Here is a 20660-nt window from a genome sequence, read left to right as displayed (position 1 = left end):
TCCACTCCTGCACCTCCTCATTCCACCACCAAGTCTCCTTATCTCCTTTCCTTCCAGATGACACACCAAGTACTCTCCGACCTGTCTCCCTGATCACATTTGTTGTAGTTGTCCAGTCATCTGGGAGCACCTCCTGACCATCCAAAGCCTGTCTCAACTCTTTCCTGAAAGTCATACAACACTCTTCCTTTTTCAGCTTCCACCATTTGGTCCTCTGCTCTGCCTTTGCCCTTTTCATCTTCTTCACCACCAGGGTCATCCTACACACCACCATCCTATGCTGTCTGGCTACACTCTCACCTACCACTACTTTGCAGTCACTGATCTCCTTCAGATTACACCACCTACACAAGATGTAGTCTACCTGTGTGCTCCTACCTCCACTCTTATAGGTCACCCTATGTTCCTTGCCTCTTCTGGAAGAAAATATTCACTACAGCCATTTCCATCCTTTTTGCAAAGTCAACCACCATCTGTCCTTCTGCGTTCCTCTCCTGGATACCAAACCTGCCCATGACCTCCTCATCATCTCTGTTTCCTGCACCAACATGTCCACTGAAGTCTGCACCAATGACAACTCTCTCACTTCTAGGGATGCTCTGCATCACTTCATCAAGGTCCAACCAGAATTTCTGCTTCTCCTCCAGCTCACATCCTACCTGTGGAGCATACCCACTAACAACATTGAACATCACACCTTCAATTTCTAGCTTCAGGCTCATAACTCGATCTGACACTCTTTTTACCTCCAGGACATTCCTAACAAACTCCTCCTTCAAGATAACTCCTACTCCATTTCTCTTCCTATCTACACCATGATAGAACAACTTGAACCCTGCTCCTAAACTTCTAGCTTTACTACCTTTCCACCTGGTCTCCTGGACACACAGTATGTCCACCTTCCTCCTCTGCATCATGTCAACCAGCTCTCTACCTTTTCCTGTCATAGTTCCAACATTCAAAGTCCCTACTCTCAGTCCTAGACTCTTGGTGTTCCTCTTCTCTCTCTTCCTATGAACACATCTTCCTCCCCTCCTTCTTCGACCAACAGTCGTCCATTTTCCACCGACACCCTGTAAGTTGACAGCACTGATGGTGGTCGTCGTTAACCCGGGCTTCGACCGATCCGGTATGGAAGTCATACATTTTATTCGCATGTTTGATTTGGCCAAAGTTTTACGTCGGATGCCCTTCCTGACGAAACCCTCTGTATTTATCCGGGCTTGGGACCGGCACAATAAGACACTGGCTTGTGTCTCCTTGCGGCTACATTGACAATAAAGCTATTCTATTCTATTCTATTCTATTCTATTCTGTTCTATTCTATTCTATTCTAATTCCAGGATTACCTCACAGTGCTTACAGTTCAAGATGTGTTTTTTTAAAAATTATTATTCTGTTTGCTTTGGTTAGCCAGCAGCATAATACATTTATTTATTGTTTATCAAAGATGTTTATCAAGATGCTCCAAAATCTTGTGAAGATGGAAAAGACAAGGGACAAGCTTCCTTTGGAAATGCTATGAGCAGGAAAACTCTCTCACTTAAGATTGTTAATCTATGTTGATTGAGGAACTTGTTGCAGACATTTGTGTAAAGAAAATCTTGGTTCAGTACTGCCCATGGTTTTGAAACAACACATTCACATAATTATCAGCAATTACAACCATTTGAATTTCAGACCAGGTGAGCCACAGCTGAACATCTGGGATTCTGCACTGCAGAGCAATCAACTTCTGCTTCCACATGAAATCCTATCAAAGCCAGCAGACCCTCATGCTGAGAAATCACCTCCTGTCAACACAACAGTATGGTTCCATGCCATCCTCTTCTCCCCTACAGGCAAAGGCCAAGACATGTCAAGTGTCTGACCAGAGCATACACAGACAGCTATACAAATGTACAGTTCACATATTTACATCTATCATTCAAAAGTCTGGAGTCACTTAGAAATGTCCTTATTTTTGAAAGAAAAGCTTTTTTTCAATGAAGATGACATCAAATTAATTAGAAATACAGTCTCGCCACTGCTAATGTGGCAAATGACTATTCTAGCTGGAAACGGCTGATTTTTAATGGAATATCTACATAGGGGTACAGAGGAACATTTCCAGCAACCATCACTCCTGTGTTCTAATGCTACATTCCATCCATCCATTATCTGGACACCGCTCAACCCTCATTAGGGTTGTGGGGGGTGCTGGAGCCTCTCCCAACTGACTTGGGGTGAAGGCAGAGGACAACCTGGACAGATCGCCAGTCTGTCGCAGGGCTACATATACAGACAAACAATCACACCCGCATTCACAACTACGGGTGTACCCAGAGAAAACACGCACACGCAAAGGAAGAGCATGCAAACTTCTAGCTGCACGGCGAAAGTCCTAACCACCAAGCCACTGTGCAGCCTAATGGTACAATGTGTTAGCTAATCTTGTTGAAATGCTAACTGATGATTCAAAAACCCTTGTGCAATTATGTTAGCACATGAATAAAAGTGTGAGTTTTCATGTAAAACATGAAATTATCTGGGCGACCCCAAACTTTTGAACAGTTGTGTACGTGTACATTAATGGCCATGTGAAAAAGGAGTTTCTAATATTTTGTCCACCCATGTGAGTAGACTAAATAACAAAACATCTGTATCCTCCAAAATGCTTATACAGCTGAGCCAATACGCCAAGACAGTTACAACAACTGAACTTTACATTCTTTACGAAGGCAGGATTTATCGTGGAACTGGTGTAATAGACAGTATGGGTTTAACAGTTTTTCAGATCTCATTTATAGAGGTTTTGGATTGGACTCACTTATAATCATTAGTGTGAAATAACAAAACTGTGTATTCCAATAACATCAATATTTAACTACAAAATGATTATCCTGACAGACAATAAAAGATTTTTGCATTGCAAATTATTTCCCAGCTCTAGGATTCACACACATGCACAATGAAAAGCACTCAGTCAGACTTAATTAAAAATGCTTGCTGGGGTTTTTCCAAGCAAATTACTCCAGAGATTTGATGGCTTTTCAGTAGTTCTGCATCTTGTGATTGTTTGCTCAGCCTTGCATTCTATTTTCTTTGCTATGAGGTGTCTGTTTTGAGATTCAAACCTCGTTTTTTTTTTTTTTTTTGGCATGACATCTGTCTTTCTACAGAGACTGTTTACCAGACAGAGAGCGCCGGTGCCCACACTAAGTCTGTTTATGGGGGTGGACGACTTAAGGCAATAATAACCTATCCCAGAATGCATTGAGGCAACGACGGGTCTGTCAAGGCTTTCTCAGAGAAGGCAGCGCAGTGAATGGCAGCAATACACAAACACACCTCTTGCAGAGCTACTTTGAAGCCTGACGTGCTAAGAGACCGACGCTGCCAAAGGAGGCAGAGGGACAAGGATGTAGCAGAATTTTACATCCTGACAGACACAAAGGGCTAACTTTGACTTTGTTTCAGCGTTCCTCTGCTTGCCTCTGCTCCTGTTGCAGTGGCGGTGGTTGTTTACACACACATCTCTCTTTAAGTTAAGACAGTTTACCTCCAGCTGCTTCCTGCTCTTTTACATCAGATCTTATTTGCAAACTTTTCCCAGTTTTGTGGAAACAGTGACGGTCCCTCAGTTAGACCAGGGGTATCCCTCAGGTGTGTGTCAGCAGGCGGCTGTCACACAATTTTTCTGCAGCCAGCCCAAGTGAAATGTCATGTCCTGTCAGGAAAATTGTGAAGCCATCTCGGTACTGAGCAGGGTGAGGGAGTGTGACGTTTGGAGTAGCAGGCTCCTGGTGCTTGCCTGGGGCACAGGGCCCTAACTGGGACCTCTCTGCCAAGCCTGGTGAGCTGCCGAGGCTCCTTTATATTTCTCTCACTCAGTCTTTCTCTCTCTCTCTTTTGTCTTTAGCTCTCTCTCTGTCTCTCTTACTGCACAGCTTACCTTTGTACTCTATGCCTCTCTTTAAACCAATTTAACCCTCTTCACATGCAAGGAACCGGGTAAGGATATGTGTGCAAATGTACATGGAATACAATGGAATTAGAATATAACAAGATATGCTTGCTCACATGTGGAGATGATCTGACTTGACTGTAAATGTAATTTGAAGAGTTTTGTCTGTCTTCTTTTTTTAATTATTTAGATCCAAGCACAATGTGGATCAAATCAAGACTACACAAGGACACACTAATTGCATGCATAACAGGAAAAGCACTTAGAGATTGCAGTACTCCACCAAGGCTGTTCCTTCCCCATATGACATTGTCACAAATGTGGCATTTTGGGTTTTTTTTGTTTTTTTTTAGAAATGCAGCATTTGGGTATTAGTTATTAATGATCAGAAATCACGGCACCATAGAATGTGGTCATTCAATATAAATCTACCCACAAACAAAATTACCTTGCATTTAGCACAGGTGTGTAATCGTGTCATCTAAAAATGTAGAGGGCAGCAGGAAGTGATTGGACTCGGAAACACCGCCAGTTTCAATTATTCCTTGTATCATTTCCGATGGATAAGTCCTGATAAGTCTGCAACAGTCAATTTGTAGTAGGATCACAATCATGTGATCGTCAGCACGCTGCTGACATAGCGTTCACTTGTAGTCATAGTTACAGTGACGCTATGTCGCTATCTTGTAATGACACAGACATCCTTAACAAATCTGTGGATCCAGACTATAAGCGGCATCACGGCCAAAATCTAATAAGGTGGTCCTTGAGTCATTTCTGAGCTTCCCTGAAAATCGCATCCAAATAGGTTAGTTCTGTTGTTGAGTAATGTTGCTCACAGATAGACAAACAGACAAACCAACACTGATTGTCACATAATTCTGCCACGTTCCTTGGCGAGGAAAACATTATCACTATCCAGATAATATATCTTGATTGAGATTGCATGTTAATACAAGGTGCCAACTTTGTCCTTGTATTCTCTTTCCCACCTCCATTTCCACTTCTTCCTGTATCTCAACTGCTTCCCGTTTCCCTTTTCTCCGTCTCTCTGCTTCCTTCCCCAGTCAGTCTATTTCATTCAACCCACACTTTCTGTCTTTCTCTCACCGTCTCCATTCCCAACTTGCCACTTCCTCTAGTCTCTTTCTTCCTCAAGACCTCTTTCCTTTTATCTTTCCTAGGAGTGGATGAACATCTTCTTGTGTCTCTGAGGGCCAGTAATGACGCAAAGACTGAACGTGTTGAACACAATGATGCATTTATCAATGTCGACAGGGTGAGTTGGAAAGCAATACATCGTGCCACTGGTGGCCAATAGGTAAGTCTTTGCCATGCAATACTGCGGCAAAACAGTACTAAGTGCATGCTCCATTCTGACCCTGGCAGAGATGTGAGTCGAGCTGAATTTCAGAAATAACATTCATCCCAGTTTTAGCTCATTAGATGAATTACTGAGAGAAAACATAAAAAATATCCCCCAGGTTCAGTGCTGTCCAATGAAGTCATTTTTGTATTATTGAATTTAAGTGCACAGACAGATTAGATTTTTTAAGAAAAATCTATGCTGCATTCAGACTGTCTTGTTATGAAGACAATTTATCACATTTTGCAACAGTTTAATATCTTCCATCATTAACTGTAGGAAGCACTACTACATCTGCTAGTTAGTGATAACAACAGCAAACATTTCAAATCCACACACAGTCTAACCAAGGCATAGGTGCCATGTCAAAGAAAGTTGTGTGTACAGTGAATATTAAAATATGAATGGTGTGGATCTTTACACGGCTTAAATGACAAAGAGGGATAGCCAACAAAGCGGAAGAGGCATGTCTTCCACAGAAAACTGCTGCTGTTTTCGAAACTATGCTTTTTCGCAAGGAATCATGTTAGTTCATTATCCATCCATCCATTATCTATACACTGCTTAATCCTCATTAGGGTAAGGGGGCACTGGAGTCTATCCCAGCTGACTTAGGATGAAGACAGGGGACACCCTGGACAGAGCACAGTCTATCACAGGTCTATACAAAGAGACAAACAATCACACTCACATTCTACAATTCACACACTACAATTAACTAATGAATCAATTAAATTTAACATGTTTTTTGACTGTGGAAGGAAGCATGAGTACCTGGAGAAAAACCCACGCATGCACATTGAGAATATGCAAACTCCATGGTGAAAGATCCCTGTTAGCTCATTATGCTATGCTCAATATTGCTAACATTTCTCACACGTTAAAGGTAGGACCGCTGTGTGTATTGAGACACAGCTTTAAGTTGAGTGTCTCATGCATGGTTTTGAAATGTAGGCCAGGACATTTTGCTACAGGTCTCCAAGTTGAATGTATACATCACACTGGCTTTCCTATAATAACACGTTACAGTTTAGCAGGCGTGGTGCTGATTATAGCAAAACTGTATGTGGCTTTAGCTTGATTTATAGTTTGTGCGTGATGACTTGAAATATAGACTGCAGAGTGCTACTGTCATATAAACAGACTTTATAAGCAGCTCTAAGTGTCCCTGGGAAAAGGAAAAAGCTCACCTTATTTTATCTGGCCTGGTGGTTGTGGCTTTTGCCACAACCACCAAACAGGTCAAAACATATGCTCAGAACATCTTTCAACTATAGCCACATCAGGATCTGATATAAATTTATTGGACAGATGGTGTCAGGGAAGGAACCTGGGTGTTTGTGAAGCAAACTCACCACTGCAAACCTTGGCAATGGCCCTGGGCAAGTTTTCACCAGACAGTTCTCTATAAGGGACCTGCAGAGTGGTGTCAAGACTGCTGAAACCCTCCTTTAGAGAGTGCTCTCTGTAGTACTCCACCAAGTCCTGCGTAAAACAAGCACAAGAACACAAAACACACCCTTAACATTGATAAATCTCAATGGTATTGTGTACAATACATAGAAATTAAAGATATGCAGGAAGTTGCTTGTTTGATCTTGACAATACAGTAGAAGCCCCAACTGAGAATGTGTTTCTAAAAAGTGTAACTAACCATGTTGTATTGTATTTTGCTATGCGCCTGGTTTATGTGCTATTAATAAAATGCTGTCATATAATACTACCACCATTTGCTTACAGCACATCTTTGCGGTTTTCGAGGGTTTAAAAATGTTAAAATTGGGAGATTCACATTTTCATCAGAACAAAAGTTGAATTTTAACTTGTATAAAAAATTCTAGTTATCTCAAGAGAGAGCAGAAAAAATACTGTAATGTCAAACTGATTACACTCATTTACTTCACACCAGTTTGTAGGGCAGAAAAATCCATAGTAAGTTAAAAACCTTTACCAGCACAGTCTTGAACAGCCGACTCTCAGCAATGTAAAAGCCTCCATCCTTGGTCAGAATCTTAATGTGCTTCACTTTATCGTTGAACCTGTGGAATATGAATAAGACATGGGCTGCTAATCAACTATACATGCTTCCATATCAAGCTAGCCTCTATGGTGAACCATTACGAAGGTTTGCCTGAGCTGACTGCTGGTTACTAAGCTGAGCCAGCAACTTGGTTTGATAAGAACAAGATTTTCATGCAGTGGAAATTAGATCAAATTCACTCATAATAGTGAATAATAAAAAAAATGTCCTTCCCAGTTTTACCCTGTACACTGAGTTCACACATATTTGACTTGTTTTTACTTAAAATGATTTCTTGGAGCTGTTCATCTCAAATGTTAGATCTGTCTGCAACAAGAAAACCTTTGAAAATTCTGTGGGAAAAATCAAAGGAGTTTTCAGCTATGTGAACCATTAGTGAATGTCTGATACTGGATACAAACCAGCATCTGGTCTGACTACAACATCCATCCATCCATTCTCTATACACCGCTTTATTCTCACTAGGGTCGCAGGGGGTGCTGGAGCCTATCCCAGCTGACTCGGGCGAAGGCAGGGGACACCCTGGACAGGTTGCCAGTCTGTCGCAGGGCTATATATACAGACAAACAATCACATTCACACCTACGGACAATTTAGAATAACCAATTAACCTCAGCATATTTTTGGACTGTGGGAGGAAGCCGGAGTGCCCGGAGAAAACCCACGCATGCACAGGGAGAACATGCAAACTCCATGCACAAAGATCCCAGGGCCAGCCCGGGATTTGAACCAGGGATCTTCTTGCTGCAAGGTGAAAGTGCTAACCACTACCCACTGTGCAGCCCTACAACATTATTTACTCATTCAAAATAATATATTATAGACTGATCAACTAAAGGTTAACTAACAGAAAATTATATGTGTGACAGTGGACATCTCTCAAAAAGTGACATTTGAACATGAAAGTCAACTCAGTTCAACAGAGAGGAAAAAATATATTTTCATGCTTGATACACATGTTGTTTTGTGTGTGTGTTTGTGATGTCTCTGGAGTTGTCATTGCAATAAACATATCTTTTCCAAAGCAGAAGTTTTGACTTGTCATAGCAGGAAAGCTAATTAATATTGTTAACAATGTGCCGGCCTTGTAAGTCAACATACACTGTAGCAGTGATCAATCTCAGTGACTTCCCTGTTGTCACGACAAAATGTGAGTATTGTGGAAGACCATCACATATCCTTACTGTATATAAAAAAAATAAGTTGATTTACAACACTGGTTGTAGATGTTGTCTCTTTCCGACTGTGAATGTACTGTATTTTCAAATCTAGACAAGCACTCAGAGAGCGCAATAGCACTCTGCCAAGCCTGCTCATTCCTTGTATCATTTCTGTCCCAATAAGTCTGTAGTGGTTGATTTGTAATAAGATCGCAATCATGTGATCACCAGCTTGCAGTTGACATAGTGTTCACTTGTAGTCATAGTTACAGTGATGCCATGCATCAATGATACATAAATCTTTAACAAACCTGTGGATCCAGACTGCAAGCGGCATCACTGCTAGAATCTAATCACTTGGTCCTTGTGTTGTTTCTAACCTTCCCCAAAAATTTCATCCAAATGTTTTGGTCTGTTTTGAGTCATGTTGCTATGAGACAGACAAACAGACAAACAGACAAACCAACGCAGATCGTCACATAACTCTGCCACGTCAACTAATCAACCAACTCCACTTTGTATAATGTATTATATAGACTGCTTACACAACAGTGTCACAACCAGGTTTTCTCCCAACCTGACTATAATCATCCAGCCATTAATACAGTGGATCAAAGAACACACATGACATTTAGTATGTTCAATGAATCCAAAATGAAAAAAAATAAAAGTATGGCAACTAACTCGCAAAAAAAGGGGGGGGGGGGGGGGGGCTATGTTTACAGTGCCATCTGTACTTTGTACATCTGTTTGTTTGCCTGTAGGCAGAGGTAGAGCATACCTAATTAAATTTTGGTGCGGCACCGGTTAACTGTCTTGAATTCGACAAGATTATTGGATTTAGTCAATTTAGTCAGTTTGGATCTGCTAGATCCATGGAGTTCCTACAGCACAACCCAGAGGGCGGCCAATGTCTGTCATCAGACAGGACACCCCCAGTGCTCCTGTGTCCATAGTGGAGACCTACACAACGTTAGGCAGATGGTTTTGATGTTATGACAGATCAGTGTATTGTCCAGCAGGCTATTCGGGACTGCACTGTAGTGTGCTAAATAATTAAATGATGAAATAATCATACGCTATGTGAGACGCATAGCTCAGGGTAACACTGTTGAAAAGCAATGAAGGCTAACCTTGAAAATGCATACACACTGTTCAGCGCACACATGCACAAGTAGGAGTGTGCTGTCAAGCCAATTGCAAACACAGTACTGTATAAAGCATGTTTCCCATATGGTGATGTGGATGTTCCACTAGAGATAGATCCGCATTGTAAATCTCCCAGTGCAGTGTATAACGGATGAGAAGAACACAGTCATGTTGAAAATACACCAACACATTATGAATATACATAGACCAATACATTATTGATGTGTGTTGAGTTATACGGTGCATAACACATGGAGACAGATGAGCCCTGTTTGTTGAAGGCAGAGACTTTCTTTTCTCCTATAGGCTCCCAAGGCTGCACATACACACAAGCATCATTCAACACACACACAAACTGACCACTTGTACTGTGTGACACTAGACTGTTCCAGTTGATTAGTAGGAACGCTCTGTTTAAAGTTCCATTATCTCAAACGGCCATCCTGATAATGATCTTAAGCACTGAGACAGGCAATTAGGATTGGAGTGTTCAGAAACTGGCCCTGTACATCAAAGCTCTGAATGAGGTATGAGTCTACCAAACCAAATGGGCTGGAATGGTGTGTCACTGCCTAAATAGTCTTAACACCCAAACACTATTTCAGAGTGCTCCCTCAGTTGTTATCTTCTTGGAGCCGTCATGCCAGGTCAGGAGGACTCCATAGTCCTTTCTTTTTGTTAAAAGAGTGAACAAGCTTTGATGTAGCCTGAAAGATATTCATAAGTTAAATGGACAGGGTTGTATTTGAAAAGAGGAATGGGGAGGCACTCAGCTTGCAGATAAAGCAGCCATTTATTGAAGCCTTAAGGAATGTGTGTTTTATCTGCAATTCAAGTGTGCTGCTAGTCTTCTTTTGAAATTCATTTCTAGGACTGACAGCCAAAGAACATCAAATAGTATGATGCAAAGTTATCAAGCCCTCCTTAAACACGTCTGAGACACAGACAACAGACGGATGATAGAATAGACTGTCCATTTTCACCTCTTCCCCATGCTACATTCAGTTGAAATGTACTGACTGATCCAACCATTGTACAAAGTAAACTAAAATGAACTGCAACCAATATTTCGGTAGCCTATATGTACCAATGGTAGATAAGGACTCCTTCACCTAAATAAGGAAAAAAAAAGTCACTAAAGTCTAGTAGTATCTTGCCATGCAGGAAGTATTGTTTGTAACTGCTTATTGAAAGGAAAACATCTTTTTGACCAGTCCTCACACCGTTAGAAATTATTTTTTGGCCTTTTGTTGGCTGTATTAGGCAGGCTAGTCAACAGGTAGACAGGAAAGTCGGTAGAAGAATGGGGGGTAGACATGCAGCAAAGGGCCGTGAGCTGGCTCATGCATCAAGGACTAGAGCCCAAGTTTACTGGTCGTCCGTTCACCCATGGCACCCCATTAAAAGCCTTTTGAAATTAGTCTGAAAATGTTGGAATTTGGAAATTTGTTGTAAGACTGTGAAGTTTAGAAGAGTGGAAATTTTCTTTGATAAGACGGTCACATGGGAATTTAGCTATCTCAGCAGTCAGTATTGATGTATTTAAATACTAGCAGGACTGAGAATATGTTTTCTTTCAACCGGCATGTCAGCTTTTAGAAAGAACAGAAAGGGGGGCATGTCAAAATTCCGGTCATGCGACTTGATACCATCAGGAAAGGAAAAATGTTTATATATAATATTTTTCATTACTTGTTTTTCTTCTCTGTAGTTAGAATGAATTAATACTTGAAGCTACATTCCATCTCCTATGGTCCATGTGTCAGTATCAACTGTGCCTCATCAGACCGGGCAAAAGTTTTTTCTATTTTTCAGTAACAAGCAGGTTGGTGAAGACCGACTGATCATAACTTCTTGTTTTTCCCTGACATGAGTGGGCTCAGCATGATCTCCTTCTGTTGCAGCCCATCCACTTTGACCCTCAATGAGCAGTTTGTTTTCAGAGACCACTGTTACACTGAGCAGTTATTTGCATGTGGGAATTTTGTTTGTTTGAATTATTCTTGCCACTCGTCCCTTGCCTCTCGCAAGAAGGTGTTTTTGCTCACAAGACTCTTGCTGCATGTGTTTATTCCACTATTCTTGGTAAGTGATAGTGAGACAGAACATTTTAGGAGACTCAGTATGGAAACAAATGGAAAGCAAGCCACCATATCACTTACTTTATGCTGATGGCATATTCAGTGCACTCTTTACTCCTGTGTCGAACCAGATAGGTGCTGTTTCCTCGGTCCAGCAGCTCTACCTCAGCCTGGTATCTCTCCATAGGCCCTGCAAACCTGAACCATCCATGAACAACTACTGCACTAACACTGCGATCAATCATTCTGAACATGAGGATGAGAACAGTCGATGCAATCAATAAAACATAGTAAAAAAATGACTTGTAGTTATTGTTAGCAATTTCCAGTCATTTCTTGTCACCACTTACCAGAGCTGGCCAGAGTAATCGACAGGTTTTGGAACCTGGCATAGAAAAGAACTGTGGTTATTTCATGTTTTAATGGAGTCAATACGGAGGGTGGAAGTCATTTGTGGTAATGTGATATTCAAGCTATGTCTAATGGCTAAAATCTGTCTTCAGCAGCAAAAAAAAAAAAAAAAACTGCAACTAAAAGCACTACATTCCATTGCCAAGACATCAATAGTAGCTATTATCCACTGAATGCATTGTAATCACACTAAATTTGTCTTATTGATTAAAAAAATATGCACACTTACACATGGGCAAGGCCTCACAGTATCACTTGGAAAGAAGCCAATCTTGCTTGTCGCCAGAATTCTGCCCTGCAATGGCAACCGCTTGTTAATCGCATTATATTTGTCTGGGAGCACCTAGACTCCTCTCTCACTCCTTCTCTTCCTTTTCTCTTCCCCTCCCACTCTTGCTTCAATAAATCCTTAGCAATTAGCACACAACAAGCAGTGCATCTAATTTGCAGCCCAAGTTAATTATGGTTCAAACTCTGCCGGCAGTTAGATTTGTACTGCATCAAAACAAGAGCCTCGTTTAACACTAAATAATGGATCTTATTCTAGTCTTTGAATATCCAAACAGCATGAGCGCTCAGCCTTGTGCTAAACACTAACAATTGCATCTTAGCAAACCCGCCTGAAGCAACCACAAGCTTTATATGAAAATCATTAATTCCTTCAACAAACGTAGAATCCACAAGACTTTTTTCTCTAGCTAAATAAACCAATTTGGTGAAACAAATTACTTAATCTTTACTTAGACTTGCCCCTAGTTAGATAGTTCAGCTTATTTTATATTCTTTATCATGTGCATTATTGTATTAAGTATATGTATCAACATCAAGCTCAAAACAGTCTGAGTTTCCAGTTCTGAGTCTGAGGTCAATTTAAAGTCCATTGAGTCAATCTGAGAAGACAGGGAGTGGTGAGGGCATGTGGAGCTCTTCATTCAGCTTCCTGCCCTCGTTATGCTTTCCTCCTCACTCCTCTTTATTAGAGTATGAAATGCTTTTTGGGACCGTGCAAGCCCTGGCAGTAACTAGATTGGAAAGCGAATCTTTACCCATCTCTATGATTCATTCTGTGTAATAACATTTTATCAAAGCTTTTTTGAAAGCCCTTCTCTATTTGTTATGCTTTCGATAAGCGTATGATAAAGATTAAACTTATTACTCTGTTGGCATAAACAGGCAGCAGCCAAAGGATCAAATGAAATTACAGTGATTGATTGTATTGTTCTGCCAGTGGGATGGGGGATAATTGCCTTCTGGGTAACAGGGGATATGAATTCTCAATGTTCTGTAATTCCATCCTCTGGCGCCACTGGGGACGCTGAAGATTAAAGGTACCCTGTGGAGTTTTCATTGTAAACAAACACAGTTTTGTTAAGATTCAGTGTTTCTCACCAAAACTCATTGTGTCTGGATGAATCCTGAGCTCCATCAGAGCTGTCAGGACATTTTTATGAACCTGTCATGCCAGTTGCTGCAGAAGTGAACTTTTTAGCAGCTTAGATGAACCTGAGCCTCTTTCCAACTGATCCATTTCAAGGATAAGTTTACCTTCTATTTCCAACACCTCTCGCAGTAGCTCTCCATGCAGAAGGTTCGCAAGGTTCTACATTTATCCAGCAGAAGAACAGCCTCTAAAATCATTGAATCCATTTCCATTAGATAGAATGTCTTTTTAAAATATAGCTACAAATAACAGGAGGTAATCACCGCTCTCTGATTTCCTATGGCACTGCAGAGTCAACCCATGTGTGTATACACATCTTGATAAGTGCATTGTCGGAACAAATGACAAATCTGTTTATCAAAGCACTGCTCTACAGCGCTACTAGTGGTGCTGAAGAAGACAGCTTTTAGTGAAGCTAATTACAGTGTCATTATGCACAACACACACATGTCATCACATTATTTCTCTGATTATCCCTTTCCAGCATGCATGGTTACCATGGCAGCAAACAATGCCGTGCCATCAGGTCTGTGGCACGGCATTCTGGTCGCTGTTCTACCAGCTTACATGTCTCCTGGCATTCATGTTCTCACCCTCCACCTTGTGCTCTGTCACAACAGAGAGAAACACGGAGCATAAGAAATTGGGCTAAATGCCCACTCCCAGCCGTGCCGTTGGCAAAGGCTGCAGTCTTATTGGAGCAGCACCAGAAGGAGGATGAGGCTTTAATGCAGCCGAAAAGCAGAGTAAGAAATAGCTAGGGAGGCTGCCGGAAGACCCCAGATAAATCCCAATCCTTTCAAAAATAGATAAGGTCAAACATTCTCAACCGCTGGCTGACCTCGTGAGATGGTTGCTAAATGTGCCAGTATATGAGGTTGTGCACCACCATTAAAACACCCTCCAGAGGCCGAAGTGTCTGCTGTTTTATTGTTTCATTGTGGCACTCAATTAATCAGCTGAAGACACTAATTGGTTAGATCATCCAATGTAGGCACTGATTCAATCTAAAGAGAAAAAACAGACAGACACCCCATTTGTAATGTGACTGGGGTCCAGGGAAGTTCATACAGATCTTTGACTGATATTTCTAATTGTGTCTGACCTCATCATAATGTCATACTTGTGGCTCACCTGACAGGACACAGAATGTGATGAACAACCACGACACAATTAGTGATTAATAAGAAATAACAATCAAAGGGAGACAAATTGTTGATGTTACCACATAAATATTTTTGAAAGCTCTTCTGTCTTTGTCACATAGCAGGACTGCTAGCATTAGAGAGAAGTAACGGGCAGCACACATTCAAACCCATGACACTGCAAAGATATTGCGTGCATTGCACCAACTCAGTGAGCCATAACATGTTATCTTTTCACAGAGTCACAGATGTTAAGACAAAATGAGGATGAGCTGAGTGACACGCACCTGCCACCAGGAGCTGTGCAGGTCGGCAAACATCAGTTCAATGACATCCCCTGCATGAATGCTTAGTGGGGGGCCACACTCTGGACAGGGGATGCCACTGTAGTCTCTGATCACAACCATTCGAGGTAAACCTAGCAGACAAGGAGCACAAACACATTCATACTCAAAATTGTAGACATCCACCTCAGAGTCTTATTTAGAGGAACTAAATGCCTGTCCGATCATTAGTTCTGGTAATACATTAAAATAGTGCAACTATATACGGATATTTATGCATAGCAAAGAGCACTTACATTAAGATCCAAAAATATTCAAAAAGAGAAGAAAGAAGTGATTCACAGCATATTGTATAATGCAAGTTGCTCAGAAAGCAAAGTGCAACCAAAATGAGAAACTGGTATTCTTCCAGAGTTGTCGAGATGCACAGTTTTCATTACAGTCTAGACTAGTTGGACATGAGTCCAATGATGAATAAATGAATGAAAGAGTTTGTGTCTGAAAACAACCAAAGCGACTCATACTAGTAACAGCATTCTAATAGTGTATTGACACACTCTGGAGTGCATCGTTAAACCCCTGCAGCATGGTGAGAGGTTAAACCACTGGAGGACAGTGAAACAAGACTTTTGACTCCTCTTAAGTTGCTGTTTAAATAGAGTTTACCAACACTTAACACAACTCCATTGTACACTGGCAAAGAACTATATCTCAGATGCAGATATGTGAAAACCTGAGAAGATAAAACCACCTGGTCTAGAAGGTATAGATATTAAGTAAGAAATACTACATGAGAAAATATGTCCAGTACAGCAAATCTCAACACTCTGCAGCCATCCTTTAATTCTTCTGGGCAGTTATTTTGGCCTAACAAGACTGGGGTTCTATCTAATTGCATGAAGAGAGAGTGAACCATGACTGCAATGGACACTAGAACATAAAAACTAAGTATAGAATTATCAGTCAAATCTGAGAAAAAAATAACTAAAAGGTTTGATAACTTTGTCCCAAAATAAGCATTAAAAAATGTCTGTATTAAGCAAAAGTTTGTCCTGTGGTGGGCATTTAGTCTTAGATTTCTATTTATGACTGCTTAGGTGGCAAGTCTCTCCCTCATAGTGTCACTTATATGGATTATTGTTGTTGTCAAATGATTTTTTTTTGTACTATGTACATACACAAACCTAATTTCCTCACTGTCATTATCCTAGAGATTTTTGCACAACTGCTCTCCAACAAGTGCCGACTTGCTGACATTATATTTAAGTAAGGGCTAAACCATCAAAACAGCACCATCAACAATTTACTATAGCACTATTGAAATTTCTTTGATTCCACTAATCACCAACCTTTCCTCTGGATGGCAGACAAATACAGTCACAAGCATGGGGCTAAGGGTAAGACTGAATACTCTTGCCAACTTAAAAGACATAGCCACTTACTCTCTCCTGACTCACACATCTGACCCCTCAGACACATCTTCCTCCCAGTTCCAGCATCCCTGAAACCAGCCTGAGGAAACTATTAGCTGACTGTGACCCCAGATGAATGGAATATCTCACATTCGTGTTTAAAATAAGAACAATAAGCACGGCTGTCTTTCTCATAAAGCCCCTTATGGAAATTGATTTATCACAAAGACACAGCTCAGCAGTTGAGGCCGAGGCATATAGTCTGCTGGAAGTGCTTTCCTGCCAGCATTTCTCCTGCCGTAGTTATCATTATGATTCCACCCACTCCAACTCATCTCAATGCCGTCCAGGGTTTAGGCATCGTGGCATGCAGTGAGAAAAGGAGCTTTTTGTGCTCTAGTTGAGGATTCCTTATGCATCCTATTACCCATTGGTTATTCTTACTCAAATAAATTTGTCAAGAGGAATCTGTTGTGATTCATTTCGTCTCTAAAATCTTGTGTGTGAGCAGGAGAGATCCGTGTCAGTGCATTTCTTAAGAAGAAACAGTTTTCTTTGTGACAGAAAAAAAGAGCAATATATAATCAAAAACATATCAAAACATCCAAGGGTTATCTTTAAACCATCTTCTATTTGTTCCAAGTCTCCTTCTGGCCTCTGACTAACCATTTCCTTTTCATCCTGTCTGTGTATCTGTTTTATTATGGAACCAAGATGGAAGGAGCTTAAGAGGTACCACAGAAAGCCCTGAACAAGTTTACAAAAGTTGTTGAATGGTCAAGCCATACTGACCTGGGTCTGGTGGTGTTGCATTCTCCTGTGAATGAAAAGAGAAAGCAAGGGGCATGGGAAAAAGTATGAAAACAAGGAAGGAAGAAATATGGAGAAAGAGAAAGCATGAAAAGTAGAGATAGAGGATCGGGCTGAAGTATGGGTCATATTCCTAATACAATCTCATTTGTGAGTGTTTTACTATTTAGATGATGGGTCCAACCATTTTAAAAGTTATACAGAAAATCATGAGTAAAATCTAGCATTCTTCTTCTGACAACAACCTTAAAGTGTTAAAAAAATTGCAGCCTCTGTGTCACGGCTTGCATAAACAGGAGTGTCTGAAGATTGTGACGTTTTGCGTTCACTGTGAAGTGGGATGCCTTATTTTGACCATTGAAGGGTCAAAAGGTAAAAACCTACATCATTTTCTGCATGACTAGATGGCTGATATATAGTTTGGAGTGTGCCACAGGACATTTTTAGTGTATAATTATAGTTTTGCTTCAACTTTGGGACTGGTAAAAAGTGTGCAATCTAAATTTTCCATAAAGTCTAAACTACAAAGAAGCACCAGGAGCTACAACTAACCAGCTGTTATATGTTGACAGGAGTCTGGCTAAACAGAAGCTCCCGCGAACACTCTAATTTAAACTTTATCATTCTGTACAATTTAATTCAACTCAATTTTATTGATAAAGCACCAATTACTGGTCGGATTGCCTCAAGATGCTGTACAGAACCCATATGTCTGAACAAGTGTTTGATTTTAAATGAACTGTCATCAAATTAGCACAATTACAAAAAATCTTTGTAAATGTTGCAATGGTGGACACGTTAAGTGTGAGATGGCATGCAATAATCCCACAGGCATATTTAAAAACTAAATTTAAAAGCTTTTTAAAAAATCCATTGTATTCTTGAACATTGAAATTGAATTATGCATTGGAAAATGTAATTGTTTTTTTTATTTTTACATATTTGCTTAAATGTTTTCAATGCATTAATTCAATCCAAATTGAATTAAATGGTTTTTTTGGGGGGTCTCAGTTCAATAATTAATTAGAATGAAATGCTGTTCATAATTATTCCTGGCACATTCCAGGTCCCAATCAATTTTCCTGAATATTTAAGTGCTTCAGTGATGAGGAACAACTGGAAAACCATTCAGAGGAAAGATTCAATTTTAAACATCTCCTTCCACGTCCAAATCCAGTGTCTATAAACTGGTATAACCATCTATTTCAACAATTTAACAAGCAACAATGTATTCATTTTTTGATGGAGATAACAATCTCTTCTCGTCTATACTTGCCAGCAGATAAGAGCACATGAAGGTTCTGTGTGCAAAATCATGGAAATACATCCTCTCGTATCACTGATTACATTAGGTGTCAAAGAAGAGAAACAGTCCAGGTCTTACCTTGGGCCTCGGCTTGACAGGATCTGCAGGTAGGTGAGAAACAGATACAGTGAGAGGAACACAAAATGAGAGTAGGCCGGCTTCCTGACATACAACCTCAACTGTCAACCTCTGCTGGCCCTCATCGTGCCTCTGAATGCATAAAGACCAACACACCTCTGCTCAGAAGGCTTGACAGAGGCCTGAGCAGGCTTTCACGGTCTGTGTATTCATAGAGGGTAATGCACCTCAACTACACGGGCAGGCTGGTGACAAGGACCTAAAGCCAGGCACAGAAGTAAAATTCAACAAGAGCTAAAAAGTCTATGACTCTTAAACTGCTGAAAAACTGCTGAAGAGAAAAATAAAATAAAGGCAAAACGCGTATCTCTCAGGAGGAAACAAACGTGTAAAGTGTCTATTTTACCTTGAAGGGTGGCAAAGCAAGGGGAAATCAAGGGCCTACTACATATAGACCCTTTATTTGTTTACAAACATTGTGACGTTTTTTGTGGGCGGGGCTTATGCTGGAGGCAAAAGCGGAGCGAGAAGTCAAGCGGGACTGGGAGTATATAGTTTGTGCTGGGAGTTTGCGCTGCAAACTCGAGCATTTTTAACCTGTTAAACTTCAGTGTACCGCCGGCGGTACACTTACTAATTTGCATAGGAATTTCAAGAATGTCCGAAGGCTGCAAACGCGATTATACAAACACTATACGCCGATGGAAAGCTTAGATTCTCATGAATCCGCCGGTATAAACCACTTTCAGATGTGATTACCACAGCGGGTGAGAAAAACACATTTGTCCGACAAACAACGAATATCCATCCATCATTTCTCTGTACACGGCTTCAACGTACACAGCGCGACTCACATTTCCGGGTTCATTACTACACACAGATGAAAATATTCCACAAAAAACGGCCATAATCCAACCTTTTACATCCAGACGACACAAGCCAGTAAACTATTTTGTCCAAAACATGTCTTGAAGTCGGTATATAATCCACGAATCGGTCGTTTTCAAGGAAATGCACCTCGCGATGTGCGTCCAATATTCCCTGTATTTCTCGTCATATTTAACGGGTTACTGTTTTTGATTGTATTTTTTTCTGTGTCTTGTTGTGTCCTTGTTCTTATGGTGTGTGTATTTGGACCCAGTGTCTGGAATAAAGCTGAACTCAATTGAATTGAATTGAATATTTTTTATTTACAAATAGAATATTAACGATTTTTTGTACTGAAAATGGCTGGAATTGACTGCAGCTGATCGTCTCTGTCCAGTCTTTTCGCCTCAGTGCATTTAACCACAACTGTCTTCGTTTCCTCTTAGCACGAGTGTTCGGTGGAATCCTATAAAACTTTAATTTGCGTTCGCCAATGTCATTCCTCCTATTCTGGCATCCAAAAACACAGCAGGACGATATTTTAGAAAAGTTGATAGAGCCTAGTCCCTCAGTCTTTCGCCTTTCGGTCACGGCCGCGGGCTTCCTCTTTTGCCTCCAGCTAAAGCTGTGACGTCATTCGTGACGTGGGTCATTAAAGGGTCTATAGAGACAATAATTTGAGGGAAATATGTTATCTCAGCAAATTTTGTAACGCACCAGCTGTTTGATATTTTCTGTACAAGGTTGGCACCACTAGAGGAAAGCTCAGTGTGACCACAATGTAAAGTGGTCGTCTCAGGAGCATGGATGTGCTCAGTAAATTTCATGGCAATCTGCCTTTTAAATTTTGATATTTTGTGTGTAAGTGGAAATTTAGACCAGGTAGGGGTGCTGGAGGAAAGGTCACCAAAAATGCTGGTTTTAGTGAAACAACTGGATTGGGACGTGTCTGTCTCACCTGTTCTCCCACAGACTCCCAGTCGACCCAGACACTCTTTGTGAGCCCCTAGGCCACATTTTACACAGAGATAACCCTGGTTAAAGATGCCCCTGGAGAGAGAAAAACACAGGATGTAGTTCATGTACAACAATGTCGTTGATTTTTAGAATTTTCTGGCTACTGTCACCTTCTCAAGATGAGAAGAATGACTCAGGAAATGCCC

General features: G+C 40.8%; 1 protein-coding gene across 1 annotated transcript in view; it reads right to left on the bottom strand.

Moving 5' to 3' along the window:
* The window catches only part of LOC110954532 (guanine nucleotide exchange factor VAV3-like), a 73159-nt gene that overhangs the window by 11050 nt on the left and 41449 nt on the right, over positions 1-20660 (bottom strand). Inside the window, exons 17-25 of the mRNA XM_051953586.1 lie at positions 20456-20547; positions 18631-18653; positions 17229-17253; positions 15028-15158; positions 12384-12449; positions 12094-12128; positions 11825-11941; positions 7264-7351; positions 6668-6797 (exon numbers count right to left, since the gene is read on the bottom strand). Of these exons, the coding sequence (XP_051809546.1) occupies positions 6668-6797; positions 7264-7351; positions 11825-11941; positions 12094-12128; positions 12384-12449; positions 15028-15158; positions 17229-17253; positions 18631-18653; positions 20456-20547 (707 nt within the window). The remainder of the gene's footprint in view (positions 1-6667; positions 6798-7263; positions 7352-11824; positions 11942-12093; positions 12129-12383; positions 12450-15027; positions 15159-17228; positions 17254-18630; positions 18654-20455; positions 20548-20660) is intronic.

The sequence above is a fragment of the Acanthochromis polyacanthus genome, chromosome 9 (assembly GCF_021347895.1).
Source record: "Acanthochromis polyacanthus isolate Apoly-LR-REF ecotype Palm Island chromosome 9, KAUST_Apoly_ChrSc, whole genome shotgun sequence".
NCBI classification, from domain to species: domain Eukaryota; kingdom Metazoa; phylum Chordata; class Actinopteri; family Pomacentridae; genus Acanthochromis; species Acanthochromis polyacanthus.
This window is presented reverse-complemented; position numbering and strand designations above follow the sequence as displayed.